Source organism: Labrus bergylta, chromosome 1 (assembly GCF_963930695.1).
Source record: "Labrus bergylta chromosome 1, fLabBer1.1, whole genome shotgun sequence".
NCBI lineage: Eukaryota > Metazoa > Chordata > Actinopteri > Labriformes > Labridae > Labrus > Labrus bergylta.
In genome coordinates this window covers 2,907,515-2,925,129 of record NC_089195.1, presented here as the reverse complement: position 1 = coordinate 2,925,129, position 17,615 = coordinate 2,907,515, and the positions used below count along the sequence as shown (strand labels likewise).

At 39.1% G+C, this 17,615-nt stretch overlaps 1 protein-coding gene across 2 annotated transcripts in view; it reads right to left on the bottom strand.

Annotated features, from left to right (window-relative positions):
* Positions 1–17,615, bottom strand: part of LOC110004253 (testis-expressed protein 2) — a 34,978-nt gene that overhangs the window by 9,739 nt on the left and 7,624 nt on the right. For both annotated transcript variants that reach the window (XM_065961983.1, XM_065961945.1), the window contains exons 3-8: positions 4,425–5,964; positions 3,536–3,736; positions 2,937–3,261; positions 1,673–1,917; positions 1,238–1,405; positions 890–989 (exon numbers count right to left, since the gene is read on the bottom strand). In XM_065961983.1, coding sequence (XP_065818055.1) covers positions 890–989; positions 1,238–1,405; positions 1,673–1,917; positions 2,937–3,261; positions 3,536–3,736; positions 4,425–5,939 — 2,554 coding nt within the window. In that variant the 5' untranslated portion in view covers positions 5,940–5,964. The remainder of the gene's footprint in view (positions 1–889; positions 990–1,237; positions 1,406–1,672; positions 1,918–2,936; positions 3,262–3,535; positions 3,737–4,424; positions 5,965–17,615) is intronic.

Here is a 17,615-nt window from a genome sequence, read left to right as displayed (position 1 = left end):
AAAAACAGACATAAGATATAGAAGTTAAGCCTCTGCAAAGATGTTGTTGTATTGCTGCATCTATCCAAAGCACTTTGAAATAACACCACCAAACAAGCCAATGTCTTGTCCAAGGATGCTTGGACACACAAACAGAACAATCGGGATTGAACAACTCTACCTCCTGTCCATCTCATCTGGGGTGTACACTGAGTGTTTAAATACTGGCTTGGAAATCAAAGCCAATCTAAATGTTGTGCATGGAAGTTGAATACTTACGTGTTGCATGTGTGAAAATGTTACTTCCTTTAATGACCTTGTTACTTTGTAAATGGCTAAATGTTTAGCCTTTCCAATAAAGACTTTTAACAGCAGCTTAGAAAATCTCTCTGAAAATCTCTCTGCTTTGTTGGGAGAATAATTCATGTTCAGCATTAACACATTGGCTACACATTAGAATTGAACACAGAAGCTAATTATTTGTGTAGTGTATTTCCATGTGATGGAATACAAGCATGTGTGCTAACTGCTACCTCACAAATGCAGTGAGGGGGATGGGCAGGGTGCAAGTTCATCACCTCAAAAACACTATTTCCTCTAACACTTCTTAACTCTGAGTAAACTCCATGAAAACACATCAGTGAAAACAAACTAGCCTTACCACGTGTTTGGCTTCATTATCTCTAATATGTAACTAACTCACCAGAGGGGTGTCACGTTCAAACAATGATCATCTAAATGAGCTCTGTGCAGAAATACATATTGTACAATTAATCAGAACTTCCCAGAATAGCAAACATATACCTCAATGCACCGATCACATCGTGTAAGTAGCCAGACATACCAGTATCTCTCTTCAGTAACAGCTGAGTATGTGTGTGTTTTTTGGCCTTCATGATTTTTCTCTTACCTCGGTAGTCAATGGAGGGTTTGGACGCCCGGAGAATTCTGGGAGTGGCTGAGCCCATGTCCAGTTCTGTCAGGGTTAGCTCATTCATGAAATATGGTAACTGAAAACACAGAAAAGTATACAACTCATCTGAGCACACTGTACATAAAGTATTCAAGTGTATGAAGTTAAATAATCAATGATGAAAAAAAAAAAGCCCTAAAGAGTATTTTCGATAGGTGAAAAAAGGACGCACACATCTAAATTCATGTATAACTTCTCTATACACTCTAATTGACCTGTTTCTTTACCGCCTGTTTAAATCCACATTGTTGCAGTGAAAGGTTGTAACGGCCTTGTTTCACTCACCCGTATCTTGCTGAGTTTCATCTGAATCTTGTTGGAGACCAGTTCAGCCCAGTGGGGCTCGCTCAGGAAGTCCCAGAAGACACGGCCGAGAGCCGCATTCACCCAGGCAACATTATCATCCTCCTCCTCCACACAGGGCTGCACAGGAGCTGAAGTGGTGCTCTGAAGCTAAAGACACAGCAATTCATATCAACATTAGTCAGGAAAAAATAAAGAATTTCATACATCAGTTCAATGTTCTGAAAAATTCACCTCCCTTACAATACAACCCTTTACCCCTCTATATTTCAAGATGGATCATCTTCATCACTAGGTCATTGTTTGTCGTGACTTTGCACTCTAACACAACTCGGTTAAATTGCAAATAGATAACAAGTAGGTCACCAGTGAGAAGAATTTTAAAGGTGTTCATAGTGTAAATGGAAGATGTGTTACCTTCTTATCAGACCCCGGGCTGCTCTGAGGACTCTGAGGAGCAGGGCTGGTAGCTGCAGGGCTCACTGCTGCCTGGTTTGGCAGCATGGAGGCCATATATACACTGTAGTCCAGTAGTGGCTTCGCTTTGGCAATGCCTGCTGTGGATGAGGAGGCTGAGGAGTCCTTTGACTTTGGCTGAGATGCCAGTTCATCCAAACTGCCCCGGCTGCTGCTGCGACTGTGAGAGTTCAGAACCGTGGGCGCTACAAAAACAAGTCAGCAGTTAAATACTGCACCGAATGATTTTTTGGATTCAAAACTGCTCAAACTTGAGACAGATTGAATTTAATTAAATACATACATTTTAATGACAGAACAGATTGCAGTGTAGTTATAAGTTAAAAATCCCTAAAATGCAACAAAGAAAATGAAAGTGCAGTCATGTAAAGCACTTCAAAGCACATCAAGGGCACAGAATAACAGCTGAGTTTTTTTTAATTAGAATGAAAAGTTGCACAAGTTTGGTTGTATTTGATATCGAAGTTAGGCTTAACTATTCTAAAACTAAATCTCAAAATTCTAGCCAACACACAACACAGTGTTTCCATATCAATTAGTGGTGTAAAACTTTTGAACAATTTCAATGTGGAGCTGAATAAAAGTCCAAACACGAACCGGTTTAAGGATTGTTTTTACAAAAACATGATTTCCAGAAGGTACAGGGATGCAGAAGATGCTTCAAAGTTCACTGGGTAGTTCAACCTGTGTCTCACTTGAGTTATTAGCTAACTGATTAAAAATGTTTAAAGGGCCCTACGTGGTATATTTGTACATTGTGTAGTCGTTTTTTTAACGAACAGCAGCTCTTAAAAATGATTTTAAAATGTCAGATTTTGTCAATACGCTGGTGGTATAGTTTATGATTAAAACTTTCAAAGACAGTTGAAAGTTTTAATCTTAATTTTAAGACAGTTCAAAATTTGGGAAAAGAGGAGAAAGCAGTGGACAAATGAAACAAGACAAACAGTTTCCCCCTATATTTTCTCTTTAACTGCAGGAAACAAATCCGGAAATTCAGGAGTGTCCCATAGCTCACAAGTTAGAAGAAAAAGAAAAATAGAACAGAGAAAACAAAACATCAATATTAATTTAACACTGCATGGAAATTAACAGATAATTAAAACACTAAAATTCTTTATATTCTAAATACTTCTTATAATGGCACAAATCACCAGGATGTTAGTGAGAGAAACAAGAAAAAGATGATGTCAGTTTTGCTCACCGCTCTTGCACACTGCAACGCCTGTGGCTTTCTTTAAATCGGCCTTGAGCTTGGACGCTGAGAGAAAGCGCTGGAACCACTCCTCCTTCTCCCTCCCAGTCCTTCCAAACAGGTAGAGGGTCAGGTCTCTGCTGGATGAAGACCTTCGATCCTGTGCTCCTCCTGCGCCCTCTCCTCTGTCCCTCGTGCTGGGGCTCTCACTGGGCTCCCACCGGTCACCCTCGGCCTTAGACATGAAGTCATCCTGTTTGCTGAGTTCTATGCAGATGGGGTATTTTTTGTTCCATACACGCTTCCTGGCCAGACTCTGAGGCACTACGTATACCTTGAAAGATAATGGAAGACAGACATGAGAATAACAAAGTTCAAACATTTTTCCCCAAAAAATCATGCATTTTTCAAATACTTTTTGAAGAGTTTTAGCACTATATCCAATTCTGTAAACATTTGTCCTTATCTAAGTTAAAATAGACACATTCAACATGCCTTGGACTAGGCTCACATAGGTGTACAGTACATTGATTAGTAACGACAGATGACTTTTAACCATGCTGCAGAAAGGTTAACCAAAGAAAAGAAATAATTTACTGATCACATACTTTGCTGTTTGTGAGGTCATAGATCTTCTGGCTGATGTAGGTGACATCAGGTTTTGGTTCATTATGTGTTGCACGGCGTGCAATGTTGTGATTGGGTTTGGAAAGACGAATGATGGAGCCCTCCAACCGGACAAACACAGACTGCGTCAGTGTGGCATGGTATGTCTCGGGGTCGTAGTTGGAGATCTCATTCATCCAGCCCTAGAGGGGAGAAATCTCCATTTTACATTATGTAGATTACATGTACTAGGATTGAGTTGCAACACAATAATTCTCTCAAAAGAGTTACATTTTAAAATCTAAAAAGGTACTGTATGTTTTTTTCATAAAGATGAGTCTTTTTAACAATTGTATTCTCTCTACGTTTCAATATTTGCGCAGAGAATTGCTTTTTGAACAACTACAAGCAAAGAGAAGTTAACAATCCAAACCTGTGCCAAAAAAAGACGGCAGTGTGAATATCCATTAACAGTGTGTTGTCACACATGTTTAATCTTTCTATAAAAGGTGACCTGTCTGTCGAAACTTCATACTGTTGAGAAAGAGTCTTTATGTGGTAGGCTTTGAAGTTCCACTCTCTAAAATAAGCCCACATCCAGTTTATTTTTTGATTTGTCACTTCATTATAAAACTGTGCAGCTTTTATTCACAGCAAACCATAACTATTGAATTACATTATAGTGCCCGGATTTATTTATTTATAAAGATAACATTTGCATTGAAAGTGATATATCCCACACTCCAAAAAATAAAATAAAAAAATTAAAATAAAATTTACATTTCTAGACAAGAGAGAAAGATCATCTTGGGAAGACATAAAAATGGGTTTTTCATTTGAAAGAAACACATTCATCAGCTAGAAATTTGAACATTTGAAATATTGACTGACCTTATAGATTTCTGGTTCCTTAATGTCCAACTTGTTCAGATTCCAGAACTTCCCATGAAATCTGGAATGTCTAAAGCGTCTGTCGGAAGGTTTTGGTCCTGTCAACCAGACCACACCTATGGCTAAAAGGAACCCCAGAGCGATCCCAAGCAGAACTCCTCCGACGTAAGTGGGAAGCGGTAACACAAAACACCCATAGACCACAAGAGTAAGGATGATGAGAGTGTAGTGTGGAACACTTGGTGCCGGCTCAATGCTTTGTGATTCATCTTCACTGCATGGTTCAGTACTACCACTTAGTGGCACTTTAGTTGGGCTCCCGCTTCCAGAATCAAGAGTTCTATCACCCTCACCATCTGTCTCTGTGCAAATGTCAAAGTCTTTGTTGTAAAGAATGCAAAAGTCCTCATCCTCTTGTTTGGCAAGAGCAGACATGGAGCATTTGTCCAATGACATGGACAGTGAAGAGGGTTTGTTGGGGCACTCGGTGTCAGCACTGGGAGGATCAGGCAGTTCAGCAGGAGCATGGCTGTTGGGGCTCTCTGCCTCCCAGTCACCTCCTTCTTCCTCCTTGATGCAGTAATTGTTGTTGCTCTCCGGGTGACCATTGACAGAACTTATGTTGGAGAGCTCTGTAGCACTGGCAGAGAGGGCCTTGGGCCGGTAAAGGCTGCTACTAGACAGACTGCTGCTCCTCTCATCGATGATCTTACTCAGCAGCTGGAGTGGTTCGGAGATGGCCTCAGAGAGACGCCGCTTGGTGTCTTCAATCCTGGCCTCCACTTCTGAGACTTTGAAAAAGCTGCGATTGTCTGGTGAGGTCAACGGAGAGGAAGGGGCTGTTTTTGAATCACTTGCTGATGATGTGCCACCAGACCGGGACTGTGTGAATTGCTTGAAAAGTTGCAGGTTGAGGCGGGATTCTGGAAGACGGTAGGGCGTGGAGGACGAGGTGGAGGAGGAGGATGTGTCCTGGGATGTATCTGAAGATAAAGATTTGACAAAGTTCTTCATTAGGTGCCGATGCCTAACTGTAGGAGCAGCAACAGAGGGGATCCCCTCACAAGTCTCCATGTCAGAGGAGAGAGACTTCACCAAACTGAGAAACGGTTTGTCGCTGGAGGGAAAGCTTGAAGATTTAGAAGGAGAAGAGGAAGAAGTTGAGCCTTTATTCTCAGCAACATCCAATGACGGCGTGTCTGTGGGTAAACTGTCGGTGTGTTTTCTAGAAACTAAAGAAAGTCTGGAGTCTGGTGTTACCCCTTCAAACATCTCCTCGCTTGCTTCTAAAGCTGTCACAATGTTTGAGTCATTCCGAATGGCTGAGGTAGCTGAGACGGAGGTAATGTACAACTCTTCTTCCTCCTCTTCTTCCTCCTTCCCAAGAGCTGAGAAGTGGATAGTGATGTTCTCCTTCGACAGCGATCGCTGGACATGGAGCTTGGGGGATGCAGTGGATGGCTTCTTTTCTGTGGAGTGAGCGCTCTCTGCATGGCTATGATGCTTGCTGGTCATCGCAGTACTCCAACTGAGTCAGTGTCTGAAAAGAAGGCAGAGATGACAAATTAGAGATAAACTTAGAAAAGAAAATATCAGTTATGATTTTTGACGTTCTTATTATCACAAATAATTAAAGCATAAAAATGCCAAAGATTCTCTGGTTCCAGGATCTCGACTTGTGAGAAATGTCGAATACTTAGGGATATATATTGGACTGTTAGTTGGAAAAAACAACTTTGGTTACAAATGAAATTTAATAATTGGATATCTGTACCAATCTATAGACAAAATAATACATCCCATCGTGTAAATGAATGTTCTATTTAACCAAACTATAAATAACTTTAAGTTGCTGCCCAATACTAAATTCAATATCTGAAAACAACACTGACTAAACTTAAAATGTGTGTGACTTCTGACTATAAACAACATTTGCCAATGATGCAGGCCCTACATTCTTTAAATCAAGCAAGAGAAACAAGAATAATTCAAAGGGAAGCACACAAACGGAGGAGGTAGACTTCTCAAATTGGTAGCCAGTGATAGAGCATTTCGTTATCACTTCACTAGAAAATCTCAGTAATTGGTCTGGGCCCCTGCACAGAGGGAGCTAGGATTACATTCATGGTGAAATTAATTTATTTCTATGAGGTTAAAAAACAGTGACTAGCAACATTCCAGGCAGTGACAAAATAAATAAAGTCCAAGGGATCTAGCATTCTGGCTCAGGCTTTGGAGAATTTATAAAAACCCAAATTATAAAAAAAAAACAAAAAAAGAGATGACGCATCATATTTTCAAAAATATATAATCAATACATTATTGTGTCTTCATTTTATCCATCTAGAAAACTGAGCACAAGTGTATTATGTTCCTTATTTCCCATTCACAAGTCCATTTACATGTGTACCTGTGTTGGTGGGGGGGGGGGGCGGGGGGGGGGGGGGGGGCTTTTTGTGCCTTTAATGGAGGTATGACATGCGGGAAAGGAGCCACAGGTGTGATTTGAAACCTGGGCCGCCCGCTTGGAAGACTATAGCCTCCACACATGGGGCACGCACTAATCACTGCGCCACCAGCACCCCAGTTCAACAGCATCTACCACAAACAAACAACTCAGATGTAATGAAACCCCACTCCCACTCACCACTTGCTTGGACTAAATACCTGCCACAAACTTCTAAACCGTTCAGGAAAATCAAAACGCCCAATGAGGAACATACTTGGTCAAGACTTTACGATGTTTCTGAGGGTGCATAACTTTGTAAGGGTAAATCAGTTCAAGTTTTTAAGAAAATTTTCACATTTCAACCATACAAAAACAAATTTGTGTTATCAATTCGTTTTATAATATGAACCATTTAAAACCTTGGCCGATAAAAGATTAAACAACATACTGTCTAAGTATTAAAGACGCCGTTGAACGCAAAGACTTCAAGAACAAACTTCCAGAGACAACAGCAAAAGTCCAGAAAACAATCTGAAATCATGTAAAACAGCAAGATGATACAGAGAACTGGGCTCCACAACAAGATGTCTTAAGTACTACTGTGGTATAATAAAACATATCTTTCTATTATACAAGTCAAAGAGAAGGATCACACTTCTCTTAAAGGAACATAAGCAGGGGCGTGTCCAGAGAGGGGGACCAGGGGTGGCATGGGCCCGACTTGAAATCTTATTGGCCACCCGAGGTGCCACCCCAGAATCCCTAACTGTGATTGGCTATTTGCCTTACCAGAGGTGGGACTTATGTTGCAACAGGCAGCTCATAGTTTTCAGTCCACCCCAGTCCAAAAAGTCTGGACATGCCCCTGAACATAAGGCTGTGCAGATTGAAATACCTTCTTAGATTTAAAGTAGCAAATAAACAGAGTCATTTCAGAAGACATTTCTAACTGAAATACACAATGAGGAGTTTTAACTGGCTATAAATCAGTCATAATTTAATGCAGTAGTGACCCAAAATGACCAAAAAAAAAGCTAACTGGGTCATCATTTCTTGAGTTATTTTTAACGCCTGACACCACTGCCATCTAGTCAGATTCCATCAAAGAGATTTGCAGCCTGCAGACTGAAAGAGCTATTGTCTGTATTTTCCCCAGACGAGTTCCATGGCGACTTGTATGGTAGATGGTTAAAATTAAGCAGGATGAAATATTTGGTTAGATAAGAATACTTATGCCACACATACACGGCAGGATTAGCAATGAGTAAAGGAGTATTATGTCCACAGGGCCAGAAAGATCAACACAAAATGAACATTCCTCACAAGTGCTCTGCAAATTATTTAAAATAGAACACCTGACAAACACACAATTTACATATGTAGGAGAAAACACTTTTTTTTGAGGGAAACAAACTGGAAAAGCTTCTTTTTTTTGTGAATGTGATAAAGTGAAATGATTATTTTGTGGAGTACGCTTTAAGCAAACAAGCATTTTATTCTACAAACTGAACACTACTTCTGATCTTTAAGAAGCCATTATGTAATGTCCCTTGTTTATTTGGTCTTAAATAGCTAAGGAGAATAAAGCTCTAAGTCGCACAGCATTTATAAACTCATTTCAGTCAGGAGCTGCTACTTTAAGGTGGCCTAGTAAAGCAATGTTAAAGTGTTGCTGTTGAACAAAAACCTTACGATTAAGGAACATCTTTAGCTTCATTCTTTAGTATCATGCACAAAAATAGGAACTTTAGTGATCATGATCAGATGTCCAGAAGGTCGTATGTAAATGCACAAAATCTATAGCTACGAATTTAGTGTGTTACTAAGCTGCCCAGTGTAAAGCTGTACAATACGCTTACAATGGAAAGAATTTATTCTTAAGCAGGACTTTTCCCGAGAAAAATATTTCCACTTTCCCTTTTAACTGTTTGTAAGTGGCATTTTGCAAAACGATAAATAACTTCTTTGACAAAAACAAAACACATTTCATGGTTAGTTTCTGTATTTAGGATCGATTTTCTGAACTATTGCCTAATGTTGACATCTATGTGACAGAAATCTGTGTTTTTTTTGTCCTGCTGACATTTAGCTCTGGCAGCATTGTGCCTTGTCTGGACAGCGGAGGTGGCGTGAGGTCATGCTTGCTCGCTCATACACAGGCTCAACTTGGCCACTCATTGTCACATGGGTCACGAGTGAGCTTGTTACCCAGCCAGGCAGACTGCCAGCCACCTCTGTCTTTAGCCAGCCAGCCTTCAGTCAGCAACACAATGAACCTATTCTCTCTCTCAATTTGGACATGGATTTCATTTAAACATATTTGGCTCATAGAACAGAGATTTATTTGCCAACAGCACATTACGATTTAGTGGTTCACTGGGAAAAATGTGCATTTATTTGTTTGTTTGTGTGATCTGTCAGCTGATTCTATCTGCCAATACACACTTGAGAGATGGAACAAACAAGTACAGCAAAACACTGGGCAAGAATATTGGTGTGTTTATGTATTTGGAAGTTATTCCCATGTGTATTGTACAATGAAGTCCTTGTATGTCCTGTGGAACACAGTGGCTTTCCCTGAGCTAAGCAGACAGTGCAGAATGAAATCTGCCCACTGATGCTGATGAAGCTAATTACAGACGCAAGCCCGCCTCATTTACCCTCATGTTTGGCACTAATTAGCAACATGTTCACAGCTCACTTCTTCTCTATCAAGCACTACACACTTGTAATGAGAAGAGACTCAAGGAGCTTCAACACATGCTGAAGACATCTAAACACATGAACGTAGCATGGCGTTGTGTCTCTGGGCCAACAGATGCAGTGATCAAATGAAGTGGAAAAATATTCATTAGTGAGGTGACATGATGGTAGTTTCATTTCATTTGATGTAAAAGGTTATTTGATGCAGTGAGGCTTAATCATGTGGATTGTTACGACAGGCCACTGAAATCTCAAATATGTGAATGTAACTGTTTGAATGCTGCTGTGATGTGCTTGTTTCATTAATGTTATCTTTGTGTTTTTCAATGGCTCGGTAGGCTGGGAAACTGAATTGCCCTTCTGGGATAAATAAAGTTGTCTGAATCTGAAGATAAGATAAGATAATTCTTTATTTATCCCACAATGGGGAAATTTACAATCTGAATCTGAAATACAAGCCGTTTTAAGTGTCTGATTGTTTTCTTCAGAGTGACTTTTTTTTAAGGTGTGAACAAAAGCTTGCAACTGCTTCCCATTTTATTCCCCTTGTTCACATTAAAAGCTGATTCAGGGAGAAGAAATTAGGAGTTATCATAACTTGCCTTAGAGGCTGTAAGTATCTGTTAAGAATACATTTTATCAACACTATGCAACCATGCTGGTTTTGGCTAAGTATTATGTAATGTTCAGAAAATAATCAGAGAATGACATTTCAATATAAAACATATTTGCTGTGTTAAAAAACTCCCAACGTAGGATGATAGTTCACTCAAGAGGATTCATCTCTTTTTTGATCTGGAGTGTATAGTTGACTGGTTTGTGGATTGATTATAAATATGAATGCATTGACGGATTCAGTATGGACAGAGCATCCAATGTTATGCAATCCAAGGCAATGGGAAAGTTGAACTTCAACATTCTGAACAGAAAGTCGGATTGATGGCGACTAACAAAATCCACTTCATCTTGTTTTCTAACTTTGGAGCTGATCTCATTTGTTGTCATCAGGGAAAAGGATCAGGCATCTGTCAATTTTTAAAAAATCTAATTGATCTAGAGCCATGGGTTATCTACTGACGATGCCTTCATTAAAAAAGTATTATGGATTTTTTTTGTGTTTCAATTGGGATTCAATGCTGATTAATCATTGAAAGTTTGACAATGCTTGGAAAAAAACATTTTTTTTTGTGTGTGTCAGCGCCACAGTAGCCAACAAGTAGAGCAAAGAGTAATCCTTCCTTAAGAGTGAGAAGTAGCTGTCACTTTTTTACTTGACTGGATGACCTCTGCTGAGTTCATCACAAGTTCACAATCCCTCCTTTTTCATTTATTTTTTCCCCAAATGTCAAAATAGATATTTTAGGAAGTCTCTTATAGAGCAGAATTGCCAAATTCAATAAGATGATAAAAAGTGGGTCCACCAAAAGAAGGGAGAATCCGTCTTTCAACAATTATTTGAAGAATAAATGTAACTGATGAGTCAGCTTTGCAATAGTTTGAGTTTCTGTTACAATCATGGTTCTTTTTTTCTGTAGCATGACTAAGTGTCTCACACTGAGTCCCACCCTGCATGACCTCTCCAAAAACTCCACGTAACCTCCACACCAAAATGAACCTAGTTCTAGTACTGAGCTTGAACTGGTGGCAGTCCATGGTTCATTTATTCATTTTTATTTATTGAATTAGGAATTTTAACATTAATCAAATACATATGCCAGAATTAGCACAAAAGCTAAATTTCCTCTGTAGTCCTGAAGCATGTAATAACATGTAAGCCATCATGTCACACATAAGATACGTTACAAATAACAGAGTGACATAAAATACACTTTAAACGTAGCAAAAGCCAGACCTCCTCCTGGATCATGTATCAGAGAAGGAAACAGATAATTTCTGCATGAGTAGGCCTGGGTGATAAAACTATAATTATTGCGATTTAACTTTTCTCAGCGTTTTCAAGCCTGTGCACTGTCCTTATGATTGTGAAATGTTACAGTTTGTCATGTTACTAAAAATAATAATTAAACTCCAATTTACCATCTGGTTTCTTCAACTTTAACTCAGGATCAAAAAATCCACCTTTCAATTTGAAAGGAAATAATTATTTGACATTCATTCATTGTGATTTTTAGTCACATGGCCCAGGCCATGCATGAGTACATGACTGGATTGTTTTTGGCGGATGTTTGAGTTGTGTGGTAAACATTAAATAGTTGTCACAGCCTCTGATATGTATTGGTAATTTGTTCCAGGAATGTGTGCTTCTAACAGACAGCAGTATTTTATTATAGTTGTATTACAGACTCCCCATGTTTGTGCTCTGGTGATTATTCCTGTTGTTGTATTTTTGATGGGTAAAATCGTTTAATGGTGGGGGAGGAAGCCAATTTAAAACAAGACAAACATCCATGAAAGTTTGGTTACTCTCAATGTTTGGAATGTTGTATTAACTTCAGGGTTTTCCTGGCTCAGAATGGGCCTTTGGGGGTGACTATTACTTATTTCTGACCATTTTATAAAGAATATTATCATTATGCTTAAGTTACTGAAACCCCAATTAAATCTGGTAAAGATTTTTGTATTGCAACAGTGAAACAGGAGAGGAGAGAGTTTTTGAGGGAGAGGGGTGTAATGAGATTGGGAGAGGGGAGGTCACATCCTGCCAGTGCATTTCACCCTCTTCCTATGATCGCTGCTCTTTTCCTTTAAACTGTGTTTTCATTTTACATACACATTTGTTTAAGTACATTCATTTGAGTCAAATAATCACAGATTTAAGTCACAGATAAATTGGATCATTTGATCAGATCAGGAAATTGAGAAATAATAAAAATATATTTGCTGGCTATAACGCAGCGCTGTTTGACAGTCTGTGTGGAGAAGTTCACAGACTACAGCTGGCTGACGTTACAATCGTTAAGTTATTGATTGTTGATAAAAACGGTGGAAGTGGACGGACAAAAGTTGAACGTGCGTTCCCCACTCGCTCCATACGGATAGCGGATCAACCGTGTTCCATTGCACAGTTGCACTGCGGTGGTTGGCGTTCCGGTGTGTGTGTGCGTTTGCAGCCATGTATGTTGGTGTGTCTCGTCTCGGCGTGCCCCCGTGATGACCTGTCTGCAGACAGCAGAGGAGCAGGGACAAGTAGCTGCAGCTACATCATATGTGGTTTAGTATAGTTTAACATGAATGTTGGGATAAATATTTATCATGAAGTGGATTGCTCTTTGAAATTAAATTTATTAAGAAGGGGTATAACATTCAACTTATAATGAAAATGTATGGAAAGAACATAGTGACAAAGTATGTCATGCTACTCAGGGAAACACAGTAATGTTCATTCTCTGCATTTTAAGCCTCCTGTTTCCATAATGGGGAATACTAAGCAAGAGAAGTCACAATAACAACTGTGTGTGTAAAAAGGTTCCGCGGTTGGCCATGTGTGAGTAGGTAGAGAAGATAAGCTGGATTGACACATTTACCTCAGGCTCTCTTTTGAAGCCATCACTCCACAATTCAAATCACTTTTGATGCATAAGCAAGTACAACACCATAATTGCTTGAAAATGATTAAAGACCAGGGTTTCCACCAATCCGATCCTGGTAGGTTACTGGTCCGGTCCTGGACCCAAATAGCTAGATTTGTATCTTTGAGCAAAATCTATGTGGCAGGTCTATAAAATGTAGCAACTATGTGCGCCTACTATCTCATGTGTCATCAGTACGTGGAGCCAACATAACATGGCCACCAGTTTGGAGGTATTTCATGGTGGTTACACCAACAACTTCTATGGCTACCAGCAACATCTGCCATGCCTATTTTGGAAGGGTGGTGGTGGTAGCATTGTAAAATGTAAACCAACTTACCTAGACAAGCATCTCTTTTTGGGATGGCTGTGGCTTACTATTATAAGTTATATTATTATAAGTTACACCACAGATATCTAGAACTCTGATGTTTGCCCATTTTCACGTCTAACAGGAGACTGGTCTAACAAGCGGCACATAGCAGTGCTACAAGCTAAAAAGCTAACACGGCTTGGACGAAACATGATTTCTACTACAATCAAAGAAATGCTCAATCAGTTGACTACAGCGCATGTCGTTTTGAGAGGCACTGCTCAAAAAAAAAGCAACATAGGAGCAACATGAGTGTAAAGCTTAGGCTGCTTTGCACATGTTGTATGGTACGCATGCATTGTGTGCACACAAGGCAGCTTTAAGTCAACAAGGGTTTACTGCCAAAATGAATGAAGTGGCAGTGTGAGCGAGGTAGACAATTAGACTGTTAATGATAAAGTATGCACCAGTCGTTCATTCATGTTTAAATTAAGCAAACGTTACAGTGCCCATAGTGGACAAAAATGCTGCTGGATAAATACAAAATGTGATTGAGTTGTTAAAGCAACTTTTTAGTAGAAATGTCATGTTTACAGATGAATAGAATCTATTTCATACATCGAACCATAAGGGGAATTTGCAGGGTAGGTCTATAATACACAATATATTATGTATTTATTGTTTTCAAAACTGCTCCTTATGACAACAATTCATGTTGTTTTGTGTGAGACAAGAGCCATTTGTTCATTTTCTTAAAACCCCTAAGTCCACTGTGAAACACTAACTATCCAAAAGCCTCTGACCAATAAGGAATCAAATATTTGTCAACAACTCTTGGCAGCTCTCTTAGCCTGATCCTGAATAAACAGAACAATAAGGAAAATGGTTGCAATAACGATGGGAAAAGACAGGCACCTTGGGGAACACTACTAGCCTTCACAGTCTACAACAATAGACAAAGATCCTGCTCATTGTTTCTGTTTCCCAGAAGCTCAGACTTAAATACAAAAAGCATGATGGAATGAAATTAAAAAAACATTCTGATTACTGTTTAAAAACATAGCATGAACTTAGAAGCCAGTCTCCCCACATTACTGTCCCTACCTCGTGAATGATGTGGGCCTAAAATATCAGCACATCGGGCAGGCAGTGTTTCCAGTGTTGCAGCAAAGTAAGCACACTCTTAGGGTATTTTTTTGCAAGTCATCCTGCTTCCTGCCAATACAACACCACATGCCAGGCCCCTCGTGGCATCTCAAATGTCATACACTAGTGTTGCAGGTTATATCAGTAGCAATATGAGGATGCTTGCTGAGGTACAGGGCATACACTACCAGAGAAAAAGACCTGTGGAAAAAAAACCTTGCAAACATGACTCACACAAAACCCCCATGGAAGACATAATGAAATCCCAAACCACTTTATGTTTTCCAGGTTGCCTAGGAAGGGAAAAGAGGACGTTTCACTTTCAATCCTACTGTTTATTTGCAGTAGTAATGGCTTTGCCTGGGCTTTAACTGACAGTTTAGCTAATGACTTGCAAAGCATCTCACAGTCCAGTGCTCTCGTCAATGTTACTGGCAGCATTGCAGCTACCGTAGCTAACAGTTAATGGCCCACAGACAAAGACAATTTACAGGTATCCAGTTGCTGCACACAGACTACATTTCCCATTGTTTGAGGTTGTAATTAAAAAGAATATGCTGAGGTTGGAGAAAGCTTAACTTAAAAAAAACACATTTCTATATAGGAGGTGTTTTCTGTGCTTGTTTATGCATTATGTGAAGTATGTGCTTTACCTGGATATGTAATTAAATGAACTACGTGTTTCCTTATCTTCTGCTCACTCATTTTTCTAACTTAAAAAAAAAAAATATATATATATATACATACATATATATATATATAGAGCACCGGATAGCCTAGCAATTATGTCATGCACCCCATGTACGGAGGCTGTAGTCCTCACAGCAGCGCCGTAGGTCAGAATCCGACCACGGCTCATTGCTGCATGTCATCCCCCACTCTCTCTCCTCCATACATTTCTTGTCTCTCTTGGACTATCCATCCAATAAAGGCAAACAAGCCCAAAATTAACTTAAAAACAAATAAAAAAAATAACTACATATATACATTGATGACGAGTAAGAAGCCGGTAGGTAGTATTCAATGTGGCCAACAACTTGAATTCAGACAATTTTGTTTGTGAGGGCTTATGTGTGTATTCTTGTATCTGTGACTATAAGATAGAAGTGAAGGTAAGTGCATTTCACTAAGCCGTTTAAGATGGCATGTTCTGGAGACAAAGACAATCGGCGACCAACAAAACCGAAACTGTTCTCAGGAATGCTGACAAACTGGTGAAACAGGTGGGGATTGAAATGCCAAGATAATAATGGGTAAGGCCTGTCCTGTCTCTGCCAGCCTCAGCACATCATGCCACTGAAACAAGCGAGTGTATTGACGAAATACTTGTGAAAGATCTTTTTACAATTTCATCCTGCACGACCACAGTTATTACACAGACAAGCAGCATATAATATATCTCTGGCCCCAACACCACTTCAGTAGAAAAAAAACAACCTTTTAATGCTTTGGATTAAAATCTTACTAATTACAAATAATTAAACAAATCTAAACTTGGAATAATATTAGAAGTGGTCAATTTATAAGGGTTTCCTTTATTCCTATTCTTAATGTAAGGTTTCTGATCCATGACAGTGCAAAGTCAGGTCAAATCAACAGTTCAGACTGGGACAAGGTTTAAGGAAACTAACAATGGAAAAGACAGAGAACATATTCTAAACACAAACCGACGTACAAGGTGAACAACATTATTTGAATTGTATCCACTGCACATGAAGTGCTGTATGTAAGAACAGCATGCAACAGATCTAACTAACCTACTATAACCCAGCCCTCGTTTCATCATAACCTAGATCTTTATGTTCCAGTCTCTGTATTTACATTCACTAGATGCAAATAATAGTTTGGGAGTCATATTCTACTGTAGCTCTTCGAATGGGATTATTAAATGATGGCTGTTTAATTATGAGGATGTTTTCACCTTCTGAGGGCTGTTTAAATGCATCCAAAATACAAAGATAATAACAAAATTTAATGTCATATAAAAGGTGAGGCTTCAAAGTCAAAGCCCCTTTTGGGATAAGAAGACGTTAAAATAATGTTGTGGGGGAAAAACAAATGGTTATTGCCCATCTGATAGATAGGCCATAACTGCTTGATTTAAAAACACAATGATATAAATGATTTCAAAAGTAGAATTATCTTTTTTGGGTGCTGTCTGAATGTGTATAGAATTTCAATAACCTACCCTTTAAGCAGCAGAAATGTCAGATTTTCTTTGACTATTGACAGTTATTAATGAGTAAACTGATTTATGCTTGATTTAACCCTTTAAATTATATTATGTCCTAATGGAAGTGAAAACTACAGTAAGTGTTGAAGCACAACTTTATTGGTTGTGATACGTGTTTGAATATAACTGACTTTCCTTAGCACATAAACATTAAAATTAAATTCAATAAATTTTCATTTCAAACAACTTGTTGAAAACGTTTTTTTTGCTGCCTTTTGCAAATATTTAAATATAATAATGACAAAGCAGTTATGGCAGATGTTAAAGAATGAATACTTGTTCTTAACAGGCCATCAGGGTAGGTGGGTGGATTGCTCAATTATTGGCTGAAATGGCTCAGCTGTTGTGGATCAAAACAGTGAGAACACACTGGCTCGTGCTGAGAATGTGACCACCCAGGGTAGGAAGTTAAAAAGAACCTCACAGAAGACTTTCACAACATTGTTGCTCTGGCTTTACACAAGCACAACTTCTTATACCCTGTACCCTTATAATTTCTTTCACATTCAAAGACCTTAAAGAAGCTTTGTTTTTCTACTTGTAGTTCACACTTTAAGAGTTCAGCATATCTAAAGCCCTTGTTATTTACTGACCCAGACCTTGTTGGTGTTTAATAATGCACACCTCACTTAAATGCTTAACCTTGTCAACAGGCCATGATTACTTATAAATGAACCACTTGGCTGCAGCAGTGACAAACCTGTGACAAAGATCAAGCACAGGGATATGCCGCTCTGCTCTGGTTACAAGTACCAACAGTATGCAACTCTTTCAATTTTTTACTAAATTATTTTGGTGGTTCATTATAATAGCACTT